The sequence below is a fragment of the Phalacrocorax aristotelis genome, chromosome 4, assembly GCF_949628215.1.
Source record: "Phalacrocorax aristotelis chromosome 4, bGulAri2.1, whole genome shotgun sequence".
NCBI lineage: Eukaryota > Metazoa > Chordata > Aves > Suliformes > Phalacrocoracidae > Phalacrocorax > Phalacrocorax aristotelis.
In genome coordinates, this window is record NC_134279.1 from 77,695,171 (window position 1) to 77,719,259 (window position 24,089).

Genomic DNA, 24,089 nt, shown 5'->3' on the forward strand with positions numbered 1-24,089 from the left:
CCCATGGTTGAGCCAAGATCAGGCTTTTAGAACTACCCAGTCTTCTGAGTGCCACCCGGGGAGAGAAGCCCACCAGCACCTGTGCTGTGGCACCAGCTCAAACCTGCACTTACACAGGGATTACTTCCCCCCCACAGCTGTACAAGTTAATGACCAGACACATCGCTCACATCATTGAATTCTTGCCCCTTGAAAGGAGTAAGAGAGAGAAGTTCTAACTTCTTCAGGTCACAGAGAAAGGCTGTTCCTGTACTGCCCAGCTGCACTTGGTGTTTAAATAGGAGACCGAAGAGCAGGAGGAAGTGGTTGAATTCTTGTTTTATTCAGCTGACAGAGTGGCAAATCGTTAATGGGAGGTTACAGACATTATTTGGTTGGATCACAAGCCCGCTTGGTAAGATGGGGAGACAACATTCTTACACAAATTGTAGAGAAGTTTCCTGAAGTTGGTTGTCACGGTAACTCAAACCCGACACACATACAAACCGGTCGTGAAGTTAAACACAGTGCAAGGAGACAAAACGGTACCCGTGGTTTGATTTAACGCCTCCAGCCCCCGCCAACAGCTTGGTTTGCGACCCCTAGGAGATCATAGGATTTCTTTCCGACACAAACAACCGCTGAACTGCCTCCGAAGCTACAATCCTGGCTCACTGCACTTGAGTTGTTCCTAACCCCACAGCGCTGGCGTACGCTGTCAAGATATCCACGATTTGTTTTGTTTCTAGGGTCGTTCGCGCTTCGGTCAGCCAGTCGTGCGCCACCCTCCTGGACTCTCCTCTTAACTGGTTGACAAATTTAGCCGCCAGCTCCAGATCTCCGTGTTCAATGCAATAGGAAGCATAAGACAGTAATTTAAACGTGTCGAGGTCGTCGGGAGTGAGCTCAGCCGGTGGCTTCAGCTGCTGGGGGTGAAACACAAGCAGCGACTGCAGGTAAGACAGGAAGTATTGATACAAGCTGTTTCTCGTTTCGTCGATCATCGCCACTCTTTTGGCCAGTTTTTGGACTGTGTAGAAGCGCGCCCTGAGGGCCTCTTCGCTGTACACCCCCCGCGTCAGGGACTCCTGAGGGAGAGCTGCCGTTAAGGTTTCTGTGAACGCGTTGTCGGAGCAGCTGGCTTTGATGGCCTTCACCGCGCTCTCCAGGGGCTCTGTGGGACTGTCCCCAGAGGCTGTTTTCATGCAATATTTGAGCGCCTCGACAGAAAGCCACAGCTGATGGGCCTTTCTGGCTTCCTCTTCTGCTACTGCATGACCTGCAAAATAAGCCAAGAAAAGGACCCTCAGCTAGGGGCACGCATATGGGAAGAGGTTTTGAACACAAGCAGCAAAAGCCTCTGAACACCCTGCTTTCAAAAGCAGCCGCCCCCTCGGCGTTTGGCCTCAAAGCCAGTCTGTTCCACAGTTTAGGGTCAGAACAAGGTGACGGCTTTGGACTCGTGCAGCTGGGATTTGCTGGGTGCTCAGCAGTGCGGCAAATCCAGGCCCACGAGCTGCGTGCCTAAGCCTGGGTTTAGGCACCCAGCCTAACAGGTTAGGGTACCCTAATGGGATCATGGCTTTAGTCCTTAAAGAAATGTGATTTCAGTGCTCACTCTCAACTGCTTGCTCTATTCCTTTCAGTCTGGCATAGGCAGTGTTTATATCCAAGGTGAAGTTGTCGAGCTGTTCCTGAGTAAGGCGTCTGAACTGCATTTCTTGTTCACTGAGTTTCTCAGATAAGTTCTGAAACAGAAGGAGATGCATAGATCAGCCCAGAACCAGCTGTTTAATTATATTTACCTGATTTTTAAGATACATTTTTAGAAATCTGCTAGGGACAGTCTAGAATATCTTCTAGGGACATAGCTACAATAAAATTGCTAGGGACAATACATATAGTAAATACAATACACCAGTAAGAAGCCTTAGAGTGAATTTAACAGTTACTGCACTTGCAACTGTCACAAATTCCTCGTCTACAGCAAAAGCTTTTACGACAAGTCTTAATAAAACCTACACATTCAGGCACTTCATCCCACCTCTTCAAGCTGAGCAGGCTTCCCTCCCTAGCCCACATTTCAGTCTCCTGGAAGATGCTTCAGGACTCTCGCGCTTCGCCACGGTTCAAATATCCCCCCAGTTCCTTTGGGGACTCCTCTCTCTCCCCCCCTTACCTGCTCAAACTCCACCTTTAGTTCCTGCTCCTGGATCTTGAGAACGTCTCTCAGGTGGTCGGTGTGGGCCGCAGCCTGCCGCCGCAGCTGGGTCCTCATTTCGCTCTCCATCACCTCTCGCACTTCTTCAACCTGTACGCACACGAGTGGTGGTTACTGCACCGCTATTTTTCAGCTGCTTGTCACAAGGTGTGTGATCATATCCTCAGCCATCACCTAGGCTACGTTTTACAGGAGCAGCATTGACAGAGCCCATGTTTCATCTTAAAAAGCTGCCGAGGTCCATTTTTATAGCTGAGCCTTTTCCAAAGGCCATTAAAGAACAGCTTCACTGTCCACAATGTGTGTAACGGGTGATTACGCTCACTGGGTACTTAGCACAGTTATCAAAATATTATATTAAAAAATACAGTAACACAAACTAAACACTCCAGCGTTTATAAACCAGTTTCCAAACAAAACGTATTTTACCTTTCCCTACATGATGTAATGCTGTCTGAGTCAGGCACAGTTTAATAAAATGGGAATACCCCTTCTACCTCATCTTGTGTAACACAGCCACTTTAGGGAGGGCGCGCTGGCACACGGGTGCCTGGTGTTGGTTTATTTAGGAGCAGGTGAACAGCTTTTTTATTTTCTGTTGGTTTTGGGTTTTTGTTTGTTTTTTTTTTTTTTTTTAAAGGAGTGTGTAATTTCCAACCTTCCATTAAATGTGAAGATGATAGTTAAAGCACCTTTTGAAGAGTTCTAAATTAATACCTGTCACTGCAGTACTTTGAATTAACAGGCTACAGGTGAACTCCTTAGCACCCCTCAAGTCAATGCAAGTTTTCCCACTAACGGCCAGTGTTTGATCTCGCTTTCAGAGGCAGAGCTGGGAACAGCAGGGGTACTTGGCTGAAGCCTCTGCCTGCAATACGGCATCTCAAATGATAAAACCTCCAGTGCCCAAATCCCTGTGTTTCTAAGTTGCACTTGCTTCATTTCTAAAGCATGAAAATTCTGAGTTTTCATCATCTTTTTGAAAGAAATCAAATCCCAAACCACTGGCAAAGAGCGGAAGGACACAGAAGCACCTCCTGGAAGCAGGATGGAGGGGCCACATAGCCCTGCAATGGTCCTGCTGGGTCAGATCACTTACTCTGACCCAGTAATCCCACCTCCATCAGCAGACAGGAACGGGAAGAAGCCACTCCCTGTCCCGCTGTACGATTTTACCGCTCTAACTGTGCCAAAGTTTCCTTGCTCAACACCACCTTTCCACGCTTACCCTGGGGCTCGCCCTATCTGAAGTCTCCCACCATTCAGAACATCCCCGTTGCTCTTCTGTGCACATCCTCTAGCTCTTCACATCCCTTCTGAGCCAGAGACCCCAACAGGCACGTTACACCACTTTACCTTCTTTTCCTGTTCTATTTCAATCTCACTTTTGTGATGCTCGAGCGCTTTGGCCACGGCTGCCTCAAATGCTTTTTTATCTTCAAGTTTCTGCTTCTCCAGGGCCGAATCGATATGCTGCTGTTCCCTCACTCGCTGCTCCGCCAGCTCCTTGTTTAACTGGTCGATGCGACGATGGGCATGCGCAATGAGAGAATTTAAGTCGTCCGTCGATAACTGGCCAGCTAAAGAAAACACAGGGCTTTAGGGAAGTCTGCGGGGCAACTGCTGCCACGGTGCTTGCCCACCTCCCACTCCAGCACTCTAAGGCTCCACGTGGTTGATGAAAAGTTTCTGAGTGCTTCAAGCCCTTGACCTGTGCTAACGCCCGCCCAGTACCACTTTCTGAGCCGTGCCTACCAGTGAGCACCTTCTCTCTAGGAGAGGAATTATCTCAGTTTCTTTGAAGTGATTCACAGCTATTATTTACACTCCGCTCTTCATGTCACAACTGAATTGGAGGAGATTGTTGGCAACTCTGTTTCTTTCTTTACGCCACACGTACTCTCCCCCGTGACAGCACACAGAGCAGCAGGACACGTAGAACCCCGGTGCTGACCAAAACCTCCAGCTGGGTGCAAGCGTACAGCAATTTGACACTGAGAACACCAAAGTCATTGTGAGGGACGGCCAGCATTACGCCCTCTTCAGCAGTCCTCCCAACCAGATTTCGTACCCCAGTTTGTACCGTTCAGGTTTGGCTACTCCAAGAGGAGCAGGAGCCACGACTACATCTGTGTCTGCTAAGGAGTTTGCTGGTTCTCTGCTGGGAGAGGAGGATACAGGCTATGTCTGCAGCATTTGTAGATTTGGTGACCAGAGAATGGCACAGGCTCCATAAAATGCTGCAGCTCGTTTTGCACCGGCTGCCAGCTAAATTGCCTCTATGGAAAACCCTGGACTACTGGGGAAGGCATTCCTGCAGGGTCCAAAGCAAGTGAAATTCATCCTGCTGGTGAGTGCTGGAGATCGGGCTGGTGCAGGAGGGCTCGGTGCAACGAATCTGGCTGTGGTGACCCAGCTCGGGGTGGCCCTACGTGGCTTTTCAAGCATGCCAAGTCCCGCAGCGTTTCAGTGGCAGCAGCCGGAGCTGGTGTGTCCAGCAGCGCTCTCAAGCCAGGCCGGCTGCGGGACAGGCCCATGTGAGGACAAACACCATCACACAGCATAACTGGAACCGGTCATGGTTTCTGTTTCTCACTGGAGTCTCAGCAGCCGGTTATCAGCCAGCTTAAATTCACAAAGGAAATTTAAACCTGGCTTTCACAAGCCAGCCTCACACTCACCTGGGGAGTGCTGCTAGACAAAGAGTTTGTGGTTTAAGCTAGATGTGCAAAACTAGTGGAAAGGATCCCAAAGCATACCTCAGCCTGAACGGGTTTAGGAATGCAACTTTTCACCCCTTTGTTGGTCCTGCCTGCAATTTACAGTGATGTACCACACAAACATAAAAAAGAACAGAGAGAAGAGATGACGTTCACAAGATGAGAATAAGTTACAGGAACTCACCTAAGTCAGTTATCTCTGCAACAGAAAGAGGAGAGGTTGGAAAAGTTAATACACGTTCACTACAGCAAGTCAGTCATGCATAAGTCAAACAGAAGACTAAGAGCTTCTTATCTGCAGTGACTTAAACATGAGTCCAAGACTTCAGAAATTTAGGGAGAACAGTGTGTCTAGTATAAAAGTCTCTCTATATTACAGGCAACATGCAGCCCAAAACATCCTAAGCACTAAAATCACCTTTGGAAAACCACAGATTGATCGTGAAGTTTAGCCAAAGCAAGGAATACAAGTTTGAAGTAGAAAAGTGCAACAAGACACTGGAAATTTTAGTCAGATATTTCTAGGTCCTTAGAAGCAGTTGGTTAAGGAACAACTTCCCAGGCGGCAGCAAGGGCTGCGGACCCTAACAAGTCCCTATGTACTTCCATAGGTCACTCTGGTCTGAGACTGGGTGCACAGAAGCTACCAGGAGATTCCCTTTCCTCCCTCCGAAGGGCAGCAATCACAAACCCCAAGACGTTCTCCCTTTGTCCTGCACAAGGAAAGGCAGCTCATGAGATTTCAGATCTCAGGCAAAGAACTGCAGCAGCAATGGCATAAACTGAGCGTACGATGTCCGTTCACGGCTTCTGCGCAGCAGCCGCTGTCGTGCGAGGTAAGTTACTTGATTTAACGTAGAAATAACACATACTGGGGTAGGTAGGGTATGAACAATGAACTCTACCTTTCAGTGTATCTAGCGTTTCAGTGATGATCGAGAAATTCAGGGAGTTCTTTACCACTCTGTAGTAATGAGGTATTGTAATACCTATAATCACAGAGACTCAACCAGGCAAATGCTTGCTCAGCAAGCAACACAGACTTGATCCAAATATGGAGTGACCTGGGTCTCTTCCTGGAATACCAGGGGAGGGAGGAGAGGTTTTAACAACCACATCATATTTATCATACAAGAGCTACATTTTTGGAACTTCCAATACAGCACAGGTAGTTTACGGAATAAAGCCTCTTCATAACGCCCGCTTTAGATTACTTATTTGAACTGTAAACTCATTTTCACTTCAAACCAACCAAACAATATGGAAAACAGGACGCCGGGCATTCAGTTCCATGGCTGTAGTGGTAGAACACCACAAACCAGAGTGACTGGCATGTAACAAAGCACCAAGTAACCCTGCAGTGAGAGACTTACTCAGCCCCTTCCAGCCAGGCTGTACGTCGGGGGTGATGCTGTCAAGCTCTCGCTGAAACTCTTCTCTAGCTGTAGCCACAAGCTCATGGTATTGTGCTACTATCTTGGCTTCAGATTGCGCTGCCTGAACCTGTAACAAACAAAAATTACATCAGTTTATTTTTCAAGGCAAACGTTGAAAACAGGCATACATAATTTAAAGCCAGGTCCAAAGTTAGTGGCAGATATCATCACCCTCCAGCCCAACTAAAGCACACTCACTTGGGGGAGAGAAAACCCCACCCTGTGATTATCAAACCTCTTGTATACAATAATTATTTGATGGAACTACCACAAATCCATTTCTCCTCGTGCACACTCTAACTAGATAGCCAGTCTGTAGCCTAGACAGAACCAAAAGAATATTTTTAACTCAGTTTATATCTTTAAAGATCTCCAGCTCTTTTTCTCGGCTTTCAACTACCGTATAGGCTGGTGAGCCAGCCCCGCGATGGCTGCCCCCTCTCAGTAAGCTCTGATATTCCCACTATTAGGCTAAATTCTCCACTCAAAACGCACCTGAGGAATTATCAGCTGTGCTGCAAAGGAGATAAATGTCACCTTTACATTTCTTCCTCAGTCTTCTGAGCTGTAAAGCTCATTATTGATTAGCACAATTTGCTCTTACTCCTCTCTAACCTCATGGTAAATTCCTCTCGGCACCAAATGGAAATAATCACAGGTTGCCTACAGGAAGGACAGACACAACTCAAACTGGCTGGACACTCTTCCAGGACAGAGTTTAAGTTCTTGCAGAGATCTTGTCACGACTGCTCACTGGTATATAATCAGCTCAAAGGCTGCGCATAACTAAAAAGAGACCAGAATTTACACTTTAAAAATATTTAACCTACTACAGAGGACTTGGGAGCGGGAGGCCTGCACCAGGTGCCAAGCAGTCCTTACTCTCCTGGCAACTGAAAACCGCCTGGGAAGCACTCATCACCTTTTTCACTACATTGTCCAAGTCAACGATCATATGATGAAGATTTTCTTCTGCAGCAATAATGTGAGGTTTGGCTCCTGCGATCTGAGACTTCTTGGCATCCTCAATGATACCTTTCATCTTCTCTAACTCTTCTCTGGAGAGAGAGAGAGAAGCAGCTGCTAATTATAACGTGTACAGGTCTTACAACACAAGCCCAAAGAAAAGTTTACTTTATGCCGTCTGTATTTATGGGAAGAGCTACTGGCGACCTCCGCTGGCGCTTCCCATCTACCAGCGACATGGCAAAGATGCGCTCATTAAAGAATTTCTTTTCCACAGCCTGAAACCAAAAGATGTCAGCGTCTCTCTTCCATGTCAAGTGAGAATTATTTATAATGCAATTAGTACTTAGCTGGAGGGGGCAGATGAAAGAAAATTCACTAAAAGGAGTTAGTATTAGTAAAACTAAGTTAGTATGAGAAGGCAGACATTTCCATCGCATAAAAATGTTTCCTTGATACTCGTAACACAGACGCTTACTCTTGCAGAAGCATTTTGGACGTGGTGACTGGTGGAGATAAACGAGGATAGGAGAAAGTTTACAGAGCTCTGTGAAGATAGATTTTTGTGGTTTTTGGTAATTAAGGAAAAACCGCTTTCCTCTAATTGCAATATTTGGAAATCACAGAAAAAGTGAAAAAGCGTTCCTTTCCCAAACCCATTCAAACCAATGGAGGTTTCTAACAACCTCACTGGAATAAGGAACAAGCTTTAATATAAATAAACAAGTAAATAAATAAAAGCGAAGGCGTCCAGTAGAGCAACAGAAAATGAAAGCTAGTGCATCTGGCTTTGGGTTAGCTTTGTTTTACTCTTTGAATCCTCAGTTACACCTCCCAACTCTTTTTAGTCAGCACAGCAACTTCAAAGAGAAGTTTGTAACTTAAATAGCAACCGTGGCACTTCAAGGATGATGTTGCCCTCTCGGCCTCAAACATCAGAAGGGCTTCCAAATTCACGTCTGTCCTCGTTACAAGGGCAACTTGGAGATATGTCTGTCATCTTATTTTCGCTGCTATAATCCCTACGCGATGCGCCCGCACACCAGGCTCAATGCCCATCAGCGTGGCCCGAACAGAACCCTGGGTTACGAGCAGCGCTCCACTTCAGAATGCAAGTTCTTACACATACACTTAGTAAAAATCTAACCTCAAAAGCAAGTCTGCTGACAGATGGAACTGCCAAATGATGCTGTAAGGTTTAAGTTTTCGTTACAACTAAAAGCAGCTAGTGATGTTACTGACTCACTACACAGAGAGTACAGTCATGGAGTCCTTACGATAGGGTTTAATATTGACAAAATTAGCCAAAAGTAATATAAAAAGGATTATGGAATTTTTTTTTAATCTTACTTGGAATTACTAACATTATATGTAAGCACTAAGGAGAGAAACAAGTTCTTAAAAAGAATAGGACTGTTTCAGACTCTTTGGTACAGTGAGCACCACATGCACAAGCACCTAAGATGTACGCTGAGAATTAAAATACTTGTTAGTGTATGAACTTTTTTTTAATTTGGCACAAACGCATCAGTTTAATATGAACATGGGTGACCACACACTTTCTAGAAACTCATCTGGTGTCTGCCAGCCCCTGCACGGGCAACATGAACTTAGCACTCGATAAGCCTTAAGAACAAGCAACTAACTTGGCTTTCAGCAGGGCATCAGCAGCTTCATCCACTGCCCTCCTCCGATCCTTCAGCGCTTCCTCCAGAGTGCGCCACTGAGATGATTTTTTCTCCCCAGCAGCCTAAGAAGCAGAGATGCCTCATCAGGGTCACCACAATCATGAAGTAAAACAGTTACCAAAAATAAATGAAAGCCTGAGAAGAGTCAGAAGTTGCTACACTCATTTCACTCAAACTGAGCAACATTTGTGTTACGAACGATTCCTCCATTGAGTGTTTTGGGGTTTTTTTGATTGTTAATGTTTTGTTCCACCTGAGCAACAGCCACTTGTCCACGCAGACAAGCTTGTGTGAGGATCCCTGTATGGTGCCACAATGTTTTAGGGGGAAATCTCTACAGGTATTAAAGTACTGTAATACTTTAAAGTTGCTTTTAAGCTTAATGCTTAAAATACCACAATAGTTTATAAAGTTCCTTAATTTTAAAGTAAGCTTAATGCTTAAGCTTAAAAGCAAACTCTCAAAATGCTTGTGTTTCTATTAGAATAAAACTCAGGTGCCCATTTAGTTGCCCATATGCCCCTGTTTGTTTGATTAACCACTAAATTACATTCTCTGCTCCAGAAGTGAATAGGAAACAGTGGTTCCACGCAAACCCCCCCCCGCACCAGCACACCGGAACCACAAGCTGGTATCACTCACACATCCCCTGCTCATTCCAGACAAGAAATGAACAATCCAGCAAGAAGATTTTGGCAAAGGGAATGGTTCAATGGAATTATAGGGCAGACAGTGTGATACCCGAACTATATCTGTGTAAAAACTGCGCTTGGGAATTAAAATACAATGAATTAAAATACAAGGTGAAAACTATCAATGTATTAACTTGTGCTTTTCTTCTTGCAAAAGGGAACTAAAGGATTTAGGGCGGGGGGGGGGGGGGGGGGCAGAACCAAAGCCAAAATTCAAAAGCAAAGCTACTGTATTATTCAACTACACCGTGTTTCATAAGTGGAAAGATCAGTTAAAACTGTGATAAAAAGTAAAAGACATTGCAAGAAAAGCTTCCAACTCCAATTGTGAAATTAAAAGTTCTGCTGAATACAATACAAAACAAAAAAAATTGTCCCCACTTGTGCAGTTTACCTCAGAATTGTCCATGGCCTCCTTCAGTATTTGCGAATGGGCATTCACTGCTTGCACAGCAGACTCCTGGGCAGTGATCGCCTGGAGGGTTATACGAGCTGTTGTGCTTAGGGCTCCTTCTAGAGTTGCTGCAAGGGCTGGGGGGGGGGGAAAGAATTAACTCAATCTATAAATAAAAGAGCCTTAGAATTAGTAAAAATGATATATTACATTCTCTGCATCTCCATATGTTTTTTTCTATGACCCAAAAGAGATGGTCAGTTTGGGAACTGCGCTCGCAGCCTACAGAAGAAGAAGAAAGGTTGCCAAAACACCGTCCTTATTTCGAGGAGGACGACTGAGGTGCAAGTCTGCATTACAGCAATAAAGCTGCTCAGCAGAAGACCTCTGCCATGTGTCTGCAGGGGGCATTTAAACCAATAGGTATTTTCCATCTTCGTTTGTTATTTGTTTCCTCTTAATAACCATTGTAAGTTTTCCTATCTTCCCCAAGGAAGATATATTCCAAATGCAGAGTTATTCTTCCTCACCAAGGCGGCGGTGGACTCAACTATTCCTATTGATATAGAAGCACAAATGAGCTGTGAATTATTCAAGTAGAAACCAAACCAGAATGACAGAGTGAGCAATACCTGCCTTTCTGGAGCCAGAGATTTATTTCTAAGTACTGGGGCAAGTAAATCCACCTTTCCAGTAAATACTCCTCTGGATTTTTTCATGTAACATTTTAACTTCTTCACTTGCAGAGAAGTCCTTGTACGAAGAGGGCAACTAATGCCAAGCCTCTTGTTTCTGTTCGTGTTGCTCTTCTACACCACACAAAGTTCTGAAGAGCAGCAAGCGGCAGCAGGCCACAACCAACATGTCTCCTCTGAGCCCGTTAAGTCCAGACTTGTACATCCTTCTCATCCCTCATGTGCAACGACAGCCCAAGGCCTGGGCTCTGGCTCAGGACCAAAGCACTCCGAGGAAAGTCTGCGTGTGGTCGACACATCTGCCAAGATCCTGTTTCACGTGTGCAGGCGTTGGACAGACCAGAGCAGGCGCACCACACTGCACCAGCACCTCTTCCACCATCGGACATACCAGACAGCAGAACACTATCTATGCAAAAACCCATTTCTCTATTTTTCTGGCTTTCCCTGAGGCAAACCAGGAAAGGACCCAAAACTCCTGATTTAAACAATCGTGCTGCAGCCAAACCAAGACCAAACAACAGCCCAGAAGTATTTAAAAATCTAGTAAACCAAGTGGGGGGTGAGGGGGAAGCAAAGCTCATTGTTTTGAGCAAGACACACAAGGAGGACATGAGTTTTGGGGCACCAGAAAAGCCAGACCACCTCTCAGTAATACAGCTGAATTAATAAGTCTGAGTTAGAACTCATAGTTCCCAGCCCAGAACCTATACGCAACTCTTCACAGAGCCTTGACATACCATCCCTGAACCACCACCGAACAAGTCCAGGCAACAGCTCTGTAGACAAGGGACTGGGGATCCCAGAAGATGGCAACCTGCACACGGGTCAGCAGCAGCGAGTCCTGACCATGAACAGGGCTACATCACACCAGAGCACATCCCACAGATCATGTGAAAATGATTTCCCTCTAACTGGCACTTACGAGACTCCATCTGGAATACGGTGTCTCATTTTGAGAGCCTTGGTGTAAGAAAGGTACAAACATACAGGGGGGCCAACACTGGAGGGGCACTAAGATGGTCAGAGGATGGGAGTACATGGCACAGATGAGAGGCTTGTTCTGGCCTAAAGAAGAGAAGCCAAAGGCCTATTGTAACTAATGCCTTCCACATCTAAAGGAGCATCACAGAAGAGTCTGAAGCAGACTTCTCAAAAGTGCCCAAAGAAAGGGCAAGAGGCAACAGATCCAAGTGTCAACAAAAGAAATTAATTGGACATATCAAAATTTAATTGGGCTGCATCACACAAAGCATGGCCAGTAGGTTGAGGGAGGTGATTCTGCTCCTCTGCTCTGGTGAGACCCCAGTGCAGCGCTGCGTCCAGCCCTGGAGCCCTCAGCACAGGAAGGGCATGGGCCTGTTGGAACAAGTCCAGAGGCGGCCACAAAAACAATCTGAGGGCTGGAGCCCCTCTGCTACAAGGCCAGGCTCAGAGTTGGGGTTGTTCAGCCTGGAGAAGAGAAGGCTGCGGGGAGACCTTATTGCAGCCTTCCAGTGCTTAAAGGGGGACTCTAGGGAGGATGGGGGCAACCTCTTTAGCAAGGCACATTGTGACAGGACAAGGGTGATGGTTTGAAACTAAAGGAGGGCAGATTTAGACTGCATATAAGGAAGAAATTTACAATGAGGGTGGTAAAACCCTGGCCCAGGTTGCCCAGGGAGGTGGTCGATGCCCCGTCCCTGGAAACATCCATGGTCAGTCTGGATGGGGCTCTGAGTGACCTGATCTGGTTGACAATGTCCCTGCTCACTGCAGGGGGGTTGGGCTAGACGGCCTCTAAAGGTCCCTTCCATTCCATGATTCTATCAAGCTCTCTGTCATAAGAAGCACTGGCAAAGCTGCTCAGAGAGGTAGAACAATCTCCATCCTTAGAGAGCTTCAGACCTCCAGGGGAGGCGGCCCCAAGCAACCTGCCCTGACTCTCCAAGTAAGGGGGTGGACTAGAGACCTCAGGGGTCCATTTGAACCCCAAATTTTCTATCATTCTTTGACTATCAGTTACTTCTTAGTGGGCGGAAGAAGCTTCAACACCACTCACTCTGCAGGGACAACACAGGAACAACAACAAAGAAGTGCAAAAGGAACTCAGAACTCAAGCCAAACAACTCCAACCCATATAGGAAAACTACCAGTATGGACTTACCCGATACCTTCTCTTGCTCCTCTTTCTCTTGCTGGGCAAGCCGGGCTGCAACTTCTTCTGGAGACCGTTCTTTTACGGCATGGGAGCCTTCATGTTCTTTACCTATTCAGAAGTAAAAAGAGTTAAACTGTTTTAGGGGAGAGTCCACATAAGTAAATGGATTCCTTGCAGGCAAGTAACTTTCTTTTCAAAACTGATTTTTATAGTCAGTATCACTTTATAAATCTGACTTCTGCATGAAGCTGTGCTGAAACTACCTCAAGCTTTTTTTATACTCTTAACTATAAAGGCCAGTCTCAAATCTTCTTAAAATTAAAAATAGCAGCACAGATACTTCACATGCATCTGGAGATTTTATGTTGACTAGTTACAAAAATATACAAGATTCAGCAGTGAAAGGCAAAACAAGAACTGGAAAACATTTACGGAGCCAAGTTTAAAATTTAAGTCAATATATGTTGGGTTTGGTTTTTTTCCCCTCAGTTCTCCTTTGGCAAGCTTAGAGAGTCCAGCCAAAGTAAAGAAAGATTAGGGAGGGACCTATGGTGAATCACGATTATACTCTATTCCCTAGCCTGAAGCTACTTAAAATGCCCTTTAGAGTGAGCACTGAGCTAAGTAATTCTTCTCAAGACCAAGAGCAAGTCTGCATGGGAACTGAGGAGAGAGCCCAGACTTCTCAGCTCTCAGACTTGTGCTGCGACAAGAACTACCCGGTTACCCTTAATAATGCTGACGCTAACTCTGAAGAGGCATTTTCTTCTTGCTGGCATACCTTTTACAAACGGTTTTCATACCTAAAGAAATTAATACTATCTCAGCTGAAAGAAGCCCCCATACAGAAGCTAGTGGTTTTTGTTGAGCTAAACAATAAATGCAGTTTCTTCACCTGGCCCTGGGAGACACGCTTTTCTTAAGAGCAATCAGAAAGCCACCAGGAGCAGAGGCAAACTGGACTGTACAAGTTCCAGATCAGCATAAAGGCAGGCTTTCCTCTTGCATTCACCCCTATACCTGTCCCAGGTACCAATCTCAGCTTCTTAGTATGTTAAAATGTGGAAGAGTGGAAGTTTTCTTCTGCAAAAGGCGTAAAGAATCACGCCTTTAAAAACTGACAAATACCAATACAGACGTAAGAATTAATGCACTCGAAGCTACAGGGTTTTGTTTTTCTTCATTGTGCTCATATGATCTTTTTCACCTTCTTCAGTCTCTGTACCCGGAGCTGGCACCGACATGGCTACACCTGTTGCAGAGATGATCTGTGCTGCAGCCTTGCCTGCTGTTAAATACAGTTATAGAACAAAACCAGTTAGTATAGATGTGCTATAATGGAAGAACTATACTTACTTATATATACGCTATACTTATATATATGTGTATATATAAAAGACAAATTTTTTTCTTCTGTAGAAATATTTGAGAAACCTTGTAGAAGCAGTATTTGGACACCGACTTCTTATTTCCAGAAAAAGAGTATCACATACACGGCCATGAGAGGTAAATATAAAAAGATGTCACAACTGCTCCTCTCTAAACCAGTTCCATTTGATCTGGCTTTACAGTAGCTCAGTAATTAGCCAAAATTAAGCTGCTTGCACTTGCGAGCAGAGAGGCTCCAGTACCCAAAGTGCTCTTCCTACTGAGTTTTGTATCTAAACCATGCAGGATAGTCATTGTTTATCTTAGATTCCAAATATTCTATACAATAAAATTGCCTATAAAATAGCAAAAAAAACCCCAGCTAAAGCCATTTTAGGCAAATATTGTTATGACTGCAAAGAAAATAACATCAATTCTAAGAAATTATAACATCTTCAACCATTCCACCCAACTATTTTAACCTACCCCAGCATGTATTATATAGATCTACATAGAGCATGTAGATATAGGTCTTTTGCCTCTCTCTACATGACAGTCTGTAAAGTTACCTTCTTTTTCCTCTGAAGGAGCAACAGCTTCTGTTTTGCTCATCTGGGATTTGGGAGCAGGCTGTTTAGACTCTTTCATTACTTCTGCTACAGATGAGATCTTCAGCGGACCTTGCTGTACCTAGAAAAATCAAAAATAAGTATCATCAGTTTTCCTGAACGGCTTGTGTCCCACCGATCCCATTATGATGGAAAAGAACACTTGCATGTCCGGACAACTGTATCCTCAATCTAAACTTCAAGGTACACATAAAAGCAGTAGCAAGGCCATGTAACTTCTTGCCTTGATTTTTAATTTAGAAGGAATCTTTAAAATTTTCACCTCTCCAAAACTGAAGGTAGAGTAGTGGCAGTTTTCACTACAAATATTTATTAAGGTATGCACAAAAAGCAACTCATTTCATGCCCCAAACATTCCAAACACTTCTGAATATTTTGAAGACTACAGATAATGCAGAAACTGTAAAAACCACAAGTACATGAAGGTCTGAAATGGCTCGAGAAAGCAGATTTCAATCATTTCCCCATGGACATTATTTAGTCCATGCAGGGTACCTTACATTAATTCAGCTGACACTTCTCCTCTTCATTTCACACCTCTTGCGTGTTTATTGTCACAAAAAATTAGGCCATCAGTCTTCCCTACCCAGCTTCAGTTTTTCAGGTAAGCGATCCAACCGCTCGCTCCCTCAATCGTAATTTTTTTGTCCACCAACACTTACGGGAGTCACCCCGCCCATCCCGCTCAGTTTCCAGGCAATTCCTTTTCTACTCGTAGTGGAAATTATATGTGATTGTTTTAAAGAGAGGTAACTGCATAACTAAAGATACATTTAAAAAGAACAAACATGATTTTATCCGGTTTTCACTGAACAGGAGGTGCCACAGGCATGGTGTGCCTTTGACAGGCATGGAGGAATCAGACCTGCATGGTGTCACTGATTTCCCTTTGAAAGGATTCAGATGCCGGTGTTAACGGCAGACAAACACGTATTCAAGCACAGGGTATTGCAAGGTTTTACAATACTAATCTGTTAATATCCATCATGCAAAGCCACAAGACAATAATAAAAGCGTCTGAGTTAGAGCCATGACTGGGCAGGAGACAACTTTGCCGTCGGACCAGTGTGCTTTGTATAATTTACCAGTGCCTGGGAGGCATTAAGAGGTTGGACGATCACACGTAAAATGTAGCCAAACCAGAAGAGATACAGTTTCGGTCAACTGATATTCTCACATTTGTTAAGAACGGCTTTCTCTAACTCCAATTAAAAATATTTTGGGTTTCTTGAAGGTCAAAAGGCTTCTGAAAGCTCAGGACAACAGCAGCCAGAGCAGCTTTTCAGCGTTATTAGATAACTGGGAAGTGTTTGCTTTCAGATGCAGGAACAGAGAAACTTCCAGATTTGATTTCCTGAGCTGTGCGGAAGGCAGTATCAGGCTTTCCATTCCGCTGGGCCACACCACTAATATTTCAAAGTATGATGCTTATGCATGGCCCTGTACCATTCAAGTCTTTATTAATTCAAAAATGTTCTGAGTTCTCTTTAAAGTAAGTTCAGCTTAGAATAATTTTTTTCTAATCCTGCTGCATTTCTAACTACACTAAGCCTCTAGTAAAATAGTTAAATTCCAACATGTTGCCCACCCCTCTCTCTTCCAAATGTATTTCTGAGAATAAGCAGAGCAGCTATTCAGTTAGGATCCTACTAGATTATTTTATTACAAAAAAATAAGTTTTACAACCCACAGACCACAATCACAAGATAATAGCAAACATACAAACAGGACTGTTAGGCAGCACAGTTACAAACTTCGGTTCATAATTCTTAAACCTTCTTAATTTAAGAATTTTTTTAATTCTTAGCACTCAGCAAAATTAATCGGAATTTGAAAAGTAAGAGCAGATGCTCTTTTAAAAAAAAAAAAAAAGAAAAATGAAAGGGCGGGGGCGACTGGGAAACACTTACCGGTTTCTTTGGCATTGGTACAGTGTGAGGTGCAGGACCTAGTGCCATCTCAAAGAGTTTATCGGAGTAGGGAACAGCCTTCTCTACGCTCTCCCGGAACTGCGGATCATAGCTGGCATACAGGACGGTTCCACCTACTCCTCCACCCACAAACAGGGCACCTGCACCGATGATTTTGCCTACCGAGACACTGGCGGGGGGAAGGAGAGTGAAAGTTATGTGAATTGTATTATATGACAAATGTCAAACAGATTCCAAGTCTTTAGCTTAGAGCCGGGGACAACCGCTCTGTTCCAGAAGCTCGCCAACAAACCCAGCACCCACTTTAAACCACCTTCAGCACCAGCAAATCCCTGGTACCGTCCCGGGTCGTGACTAACCAAAGATAGGACAGCAACCCACAACCTTCCTTCTAAATATTGATCATCTTGATTAGCTTCATTTAAACCTTACTGAACAGAACAAGGAACACACAAAACCATGACAATACAAGTTATTCAACAAACACCCCCACCACCAATTTGCTCTCACGTGAAACTAAGGAGCAGACTCCCTCTTGATCAATGCACAGAAGAACCAATTCCACCCTCCAAAACCTCCTACGTACCCAGACTCTCCCGGGGGGGTAGCATAGCCACGGTACAGTCGTAATGGACGGAGTGACGCTCTCCCACAGCGGCTATTCTGCAAGGGGTGGAAGAGACAAGAGTTAAGCAGTGAGCACATTTAAACGTCTCTTCACCTCAACAGCAGAATGGGAGCTGTTTGCTCCATCGCCATGCCTTGCACGCCCTCCCAAGGAAAGCGGCAGCTGGCACTGGAGCAGCGACATTGGACTCTGTTTTACCTAAACGAAGGAGAGACCTTTCTTACATGCAGCTTGTAGGTTAAGGGCTTTTAAAGAAGTAACTAGGCATTTTGAAAAACAAGGAAGAGGGAAAAAAAAAAATCCACCCCAGCTTATTTCTGCATTTATTTTGCCTATTTATGTTCCCGACCTCCAGTCTGGGCAGTACAAATGTGTTAGTTCAGATTCTCTTCAACAATCTCGTGTGCTAGAGCAGCTCAGCTCTCAGCAGTGCTGAAGACAACAGCAGCTGTTTAAATAATTTAAAATATTAAAAACCATATTTAGTGATTAAAACAATATTTATTTCTGAAGACATACAAGCAGTTCTCCTTGAGCTTCCAAACCAAGACTTACTCTTCAAAAGAACTAACAACGCATCTACTTTCCAGATAGCCATCAGATTATAATAGAAATGAAATTACTATATGGAGAGTGATATTTCATTATATTCTACATAACAAAAATCACGTTATCCAAGATTTTTATCTTCTTTAGGTTTTAGCTGAAAACTAAGATTAACCAGAAAGACTGGTTAAGCTACTCTAGCATGCAGAAGAAGGGAAAAAAACCTGTCCCCCTCAGGTGTTTTTTTTTTTTCCCCACATGTGAATTGCTAAAAGGGAAATACAGGACTTGCGGGAAATCAGTGTACAAGGCACAAAAGGAACTTTTCCCAGAATTGAGATATTCTGGGCAACAAGAACATTTTTATTAAAAATATTAATTAAACTGGGAGATGCTTCACTACAACATACCCCCAGAAGACAAACTTCTCCATTTCCTTTTGCATACGGCAATAAGTAACAAGCCCAAGTCTTGTGGTTTAGGTCCCATCCTTGCCCAACAGCCTACAGAGGAAAGGCAGGAACACTGAATTCTTATTCTTTCCACAACAGCAGCCAAAATATTTTAGTTAGTAACAGGAGCATGTGTACAGCAACAGGAAACGTGCTCTTCTTACCCCTGAGACTTCCACAGCCCTAGCTGTGTTCTACAGTCAATTTCCTCATTTACAATGGATAGAATGGAAGACAAAATAATAAATATATTCTGTAATGTTTTTGATTATTAGTCTCAACTGCCCCAGAAGCATGCACCAAGGCTTCACCAGCCCTTTCAAATAGAACATAACGAAAAAAAGCCTCTTAAATGATTTTGTAATCAACTGCTGGACATGCTTCTGAGCCTCAACAGGTCCCTATTACACCATGAAGGTCAGGGTGAGCAAAATATTTCGAGCATTATGCAAACAGCTCAACCCAATAATATGGGAGGGGTGGGGGGAATATTTTCTATTGATACATTCAATTTCAGTCCCTTCCAACACTCTGGGTTTACATTATTTTGCCTAAAACTCACGTGGAAATAAGACCAAAGCATCACTGCCAAGCCCCTTGCCAGGCTTTCTGGAGTTCGTCCCACCCTACGCCACAGCAAGAGGGAGCTTAAGGCAACTCGCTCGCTCGGCCTTGCTCAGGCTGCACTTGCCTTTTAGGTGGTCCTGGGGGCTCTCCCCACGGTCACCTGGGTACCTGGGCCACCACATTCCCTTTCATAGTGGCTACAGACCCTGCTCACACCTGGCGATGGCAAATAACACCGCACCCACCTTCAGCAAACACGTCCGCTCCTGCGCTTTGGAAGAGGCTGCGCTTAGGGAGCTGGCAGGCTATAGGAGAAAGCTCGCTTCTTGTTGTTCAGCATTTGTGCTCTGTACATCAGGAGGGGTTTTTTGGAGGGAATATTGGTTTTGGACCAGATGAACTTCTGAGGTCCCTTCCAAGCTGGGCTGTTCTATGATTAGCCAAATCCTCATTTTTATTCATCATTATTTAAGATGAGAGGACCCGAAGCACAGGTGCTCGGTCTGCGGGGTCAGACTCTCACACTAGTGTACCCGTAGCAATGGGAGTGATAACTAAAACCAAAACAAGTCCCCACCAACTCTTTCTTTCAAGATGCCGCAAACAGAAATTCCCACAGCTGGCCAGGAAAACAACCACAAATCTTTAAGTACCAAAAAGTTTTATGAGCAGAAGCCCAAGTCCAACTCTCCTCCCCTCACATCTAAATACACTATTAACTCAAAACAAAAATCACTGATTTTTTAAAGCAGCATTGCTCTCTTTTGGCCATCATAATAATCTTGCTTATATTTGCTGTATCACCATAATTTGGAAATTTACAAGTAGTTTCTAATCTCTCCTTTGTATAATTTCCAGGAGTTTGTAATTTTTCAGACCCCTGCTATCTATATGTAATAATGCCTCAAATGATTTGGAAGAAATGCATCACACATGCATTGCTATGCCCTGTAAAAGGCAGAAATAAGACGTTTGCTGTTCTGCAGAAGAGAAGCCAAAGAAAATCCTTTGGATAAGGCATCGCGCAGACAGCGCAGATCCCCGCAGCAAGGGTGCTGCAGGGCAGCTGTTGCCATTTCTTCCTCCTGTTCCAGCAGTTCTACATGCAATTTGTGTCACCTTATTCTTAAATGCTTGTTATTTTACATTCATTACATACTATTGTATCACCATGAGAACCGCTTTGCAGGGCACATCATACCGTCACTCTGGTTAACATTAAGAGCCCCAGTGAATCTGGCGTTTGAGGTTATCCACGTGAGCTCGCCCCGGCAAAGTGCTCAGGATAGGCACAGCATGGCAGAACATAATTAAAAATTATAAAATCTGCTTTGCGGGCTTATACAACACACGTAACTTCAAAATAACCACACACAGGACACGCCATCCTCTGTGTCCATTCAGGCCCAGCTAAACCTCTCCTAGTCACCAGCCCCTTGACCCAGGATTTGCACAGAATGAAGCTTGCAAGACACGTACTGTTTTCTGGAACATGGGATTTGTGCACTTAAGCAGAAAGAGCAAACCAAAAACTTCAGAGAAAGTTCGTCTTCATCATGATGGAGGTTAGGTATAACAAGGATATCTGACCACAGAACTCAAATTAATTTCCCGTCGTTCAAGACTTCTGCCAAATATCATACCTTTTTACAAAAGGGCCTCTGTTTCTTTTCAGTAAGAACACTACAAAAATACTCCAGCTGAGGAAAGAAGAGCCTCTCTGCAGGACTGCACATGTAGCTGAAAACATTTATGAAATTGCTGCCTACTTCTCTCAAAGCCACAACTTCAATTTACTTGTTAACAAGTCTACTGACCCTCCCCACACAAAGCTCACAGTAAGAGAGGATAAAATTTTTCCCAGTCCCCACCTCACAAGCTCTCTACTGGGATTTTCAGTACTCAGACCTTCACGCTGCTCTGGCTTAGGGGAGCAGCAGTTGCTTTGCTGTCCCGTTCCCGTCCCCCCCCACCCAACCACCCTCTGCTTCCCAGCTCTCAGTCTGCTCAAGCAAATGAGCATCATCAACAACCCGTTACCCCACAGTCCTGACCAGGCCCAGCTCTTCTCAGACAACTGGATTTTTTTTTAACCTGTAAAGGAGTATCTTAACATCACAAAACAGAAGCAGAGACTTGCCTCACTGTCAGCTTCCGTGTAACACATATGTAAAAAGGGTTTATTTCCATTATTAAAAAAACATTGTTAAAACTTGCCACTTCTAGTATTAAAACACAAAAACAAACAAGAAAAACAAACACAAAACCCCAAACACACATTCCTTTTTGGGCTGTACCAAAGCAAAACAACCAAGTTTCACCAGCTGAATAGCGAGGTACCCGCAAGGCGGCATCACTCGCAACAATGCCACCATCAGGTCTGCAGGAAGACGCCAAGGCTCTGACCTGAGCTTTAGCCAGCTGAACAGGGCGAGAGAAACTCCTAAACACGAGACACACCCAGCCTCATGTCTAAAAAAGAGGGATGAGAGTGCTGAAGGGGTACTAAAGACAAGAAAATGGAAGATGGATAATAAGATATAAAAATGGTGCAATTGTGGCTGCCTGGGGATCGCCACAGCTGGAGCAGAGAATAAACCAATGCTGCTGCTCCGGCAAGAACATGCCTGTTGAATGCGGTCCCCCAGGCAGGAGGATGCAGGCAGCGAGGACGCCCTCCCTTACAAGCAAGGCAACAGGCAGCACAGACAGATGGAACATCCTGGTGTCGCTGCACTGGTGCCCTTTCCAGGCCTGATGGCATCAGCATCTGCCTGACGACCCTTTCACAGCCTTAACAGGTCTTATTTCCATGATGGGAATCTTCACTGCTTGTGAAAAATCACTTAGTACCATCTCAGATCAGGTTAGTGCTTCTTGATTAGAGTCTGCAATTCTACACCTCTTGCAAAACAGGCGCTATAATTAAAAATTGAAGTCCAATTTCTGACTCTTACCACCAAGAGTCAGAACCAAGTTTTAGGTGCTGAAAGCCCACAGGACCCACAACAGTTTTCACCTGTATATACTGCAGTATGCCACAAAGTTTCCCCACATATGTATAAAAAGAAGCAAAATGCATAAAATACAGTGTCACTGCATACACACTTTTGCCATCCAACTTAAATCTCCACCATATTCGGTCTCATCAGAAAACATGAGTAGGGATGAAGGAGAGGAAAAAAAGGGGGTTTTTTGGCTTTTGAAGTAAGGAAACAAAGAGGAAGGGTACAGACAACAGACTCCAGAGCGCTGAGGCACCTCTGTGTTTGCACAGTTCTTCCACTGAACATTTACAGACCAAAGGCACACTTCCGAGCTGTGGAGCACAACACTGGCTTTTCCAGGGCTGTATAGTCATTCTAGACATGTTCTTTTAGAGACTGATTACATGCAAATAGCCCTAAGTGATAAACATCTGTGAAAGCCTGTTTTCTGTCTTCTCAACTCCCATCTAAAACCTTCCACCAGCCTGCAAACCCAGAGCCTTATTTTAGTGGGCATCAAATGACCTGGCCCAGAGAACTCTCCAGCCTTATAAAGCAGCGGAGGAAACATCAGCTGCTGCGGTGGAAAAGGTTGCTGGCTTTAGGGCGGTTACCTTTCGACTACAGAGCTGGGGGCGCTGAACACACGCCTTGTCCTTCGCTGAACCGTGTGCACAGAGAGTAACCAACACCGGCATGCAGAGCGGGATATAAAAGTGATCTAATCAGATTATGTTTTTATTACTGTTAAGCAGACACCTGAAATACAAGTTGGGGTCTTACCAGAAGAGTCACCCTCACCTATAAACCCTTGTAGCTTCTTAAAGTTGGCCGACTGCTTTAAAAAGGCTCCGTAACATATCATCACCCTAATTTCTACCGATGAGGGAGGGCAAAGGCCCAGAAAATACACCCAACGGGCACCTTCCCCCCGGCATCACAGCTTCCCTGCTCTTGGTGCCTGCCTGGGGGGCTGGAGATCCCCGCCACAGCCACCCGGGACCGCGGGGCCCCTCGCGCCCGAAACCCGAGGCTACTCGTCCCTCTCAGCACCGCACCCCCGTTATGAACCGCACGGCCGGACCCGCTGCCGCCAAACCGGGGGAGAGCTGCGAGGCGGCGGGCCGGGCCGCCGCAGGGGCCCCAAGGTCACGTCCTTCCTCGCCGGCGAGCGGGCCCGACGGCCCCGCCAGCGAGGAGGAGGCTGCCGGCCGTGTGCCGCCGCCGAGCCCTGCTGCCCCTCCGGGCTGCGGCCGCCGCCCCCCGCCGCTGCCCTGGGGCCGGGAGCGGTGGGAGACGAGGCGGCGGCGACGGGCCGGGCGCCGAGGAGACCACATCCCCCGGCAGGCACCACGGCGCGCCCCACCGCCTGCTGCGACACCCACGGGGGACTACAAGGACCAGCATGCCTTGCGGGCGGCGCTCCCCTCCGCCCCGCGCAGGACGAGCGTGCTGCACGCCGGGACTCGTAGTACGCCCGGTTCGATAGAGCCCGCTTACCGCCCGCCCAGGTGTCCCGTTGGCCCTCGCAGCCGCCACTCAAAGTCCGGGCAGCCAATCGCGGCCTACGCGTGTGGAGTCATTCAGAGAAGAGCGAGCCCCGGTCAGAGGACGCGCCGCGCCTCGTAACCCCCCCACTCCACTCCGGCCCGGCTGCCTGCGCTCGCCCCCGTCGGTAGGCCCGGCCCGGCCTGGCCTGGTCCGGTCCCTGGCGAGCCAGGCAGCCAGGCCCCACCGGCCGGAGGGCACACAACAGCGAGGACAGCTCGCAGGGCTCCCCCAGGGCTGCGCGCTGCCCTGCTCACCTGCGCGGCCACGGCGACCCCCGCTCTGTGACACGCCCGCAGCATGGCCTCGGAGCCGGCGGCGGAGCTGCAGGAAGGCGCCCTGCGCGGTGACTCCCAATGCCGCCCGCCTCCGCTCCGCCCCCCCCCAGCCCCGCCACTGAGAGTGAAGGGCCGAGCGCATGCGCGGCGGCCACTGGGGCTTCCGCTCTGCTAGGGGCGTGGCCGCTCCCTGCGGAGAGTGATGGGCAGCGCGTCCAATCAGA

General features: G+C 46.0%; 1 protein-coding gene across 4 annotated transcripts; it reads right to left on the reverse strand.

Annotated features, from left to right (window-relative positions):
- Positions 1-299: 299 nt before the first annotated feature.
- Positions 300-23,999, reverse strand: IMMT (inner membrane mitochondrial protein). Of its 4 annotated transcripts, none has more exons than XM_075092133.1 (15): positions 23,845-23,999; positions 17,446-17,522; positions 16,839-17,028; positions 14,869-14,989; positions 14,139-14,219; positions 12,938-13,039; positions 10,097-10,233; positions 8,969-9,072; positions 7,279-7,414; positions 6,294-6,423; positions 5,105-5,119; positions 3,557-3,780; positions 2,159-2,290; positions 1,598-1,727; positions 300-1,258 (listed from the first exon to the last, which is right to left on the reverse strand). In XM_075092133.1, exons 1-15 carry the CDS (start codon positions 23,887-23,889, stop codon positions 651-653), a joined length of 2,232 nt encoding a protein of 743 aa, XP_074948234.1. In that variant the 5' UTR covers positions 23,890-23,999; the 3' UTR covers positions 300-650. The 4 variants fall into 4 exon arrangements, with proteins under 4 accessions (XP_074948234.1, XP_074948236.1, XP_074948235.1 ...); XM_075092135.1 differs by lacking the exon at positions 23,845-23,999 and adding an exon at positions 22,841-23,212; XM_075092134.1 differs by lacking the exon at positions 5,105-5,119.
- Positions 24,000-24,089: the final 90 nt, after the last annotated feature.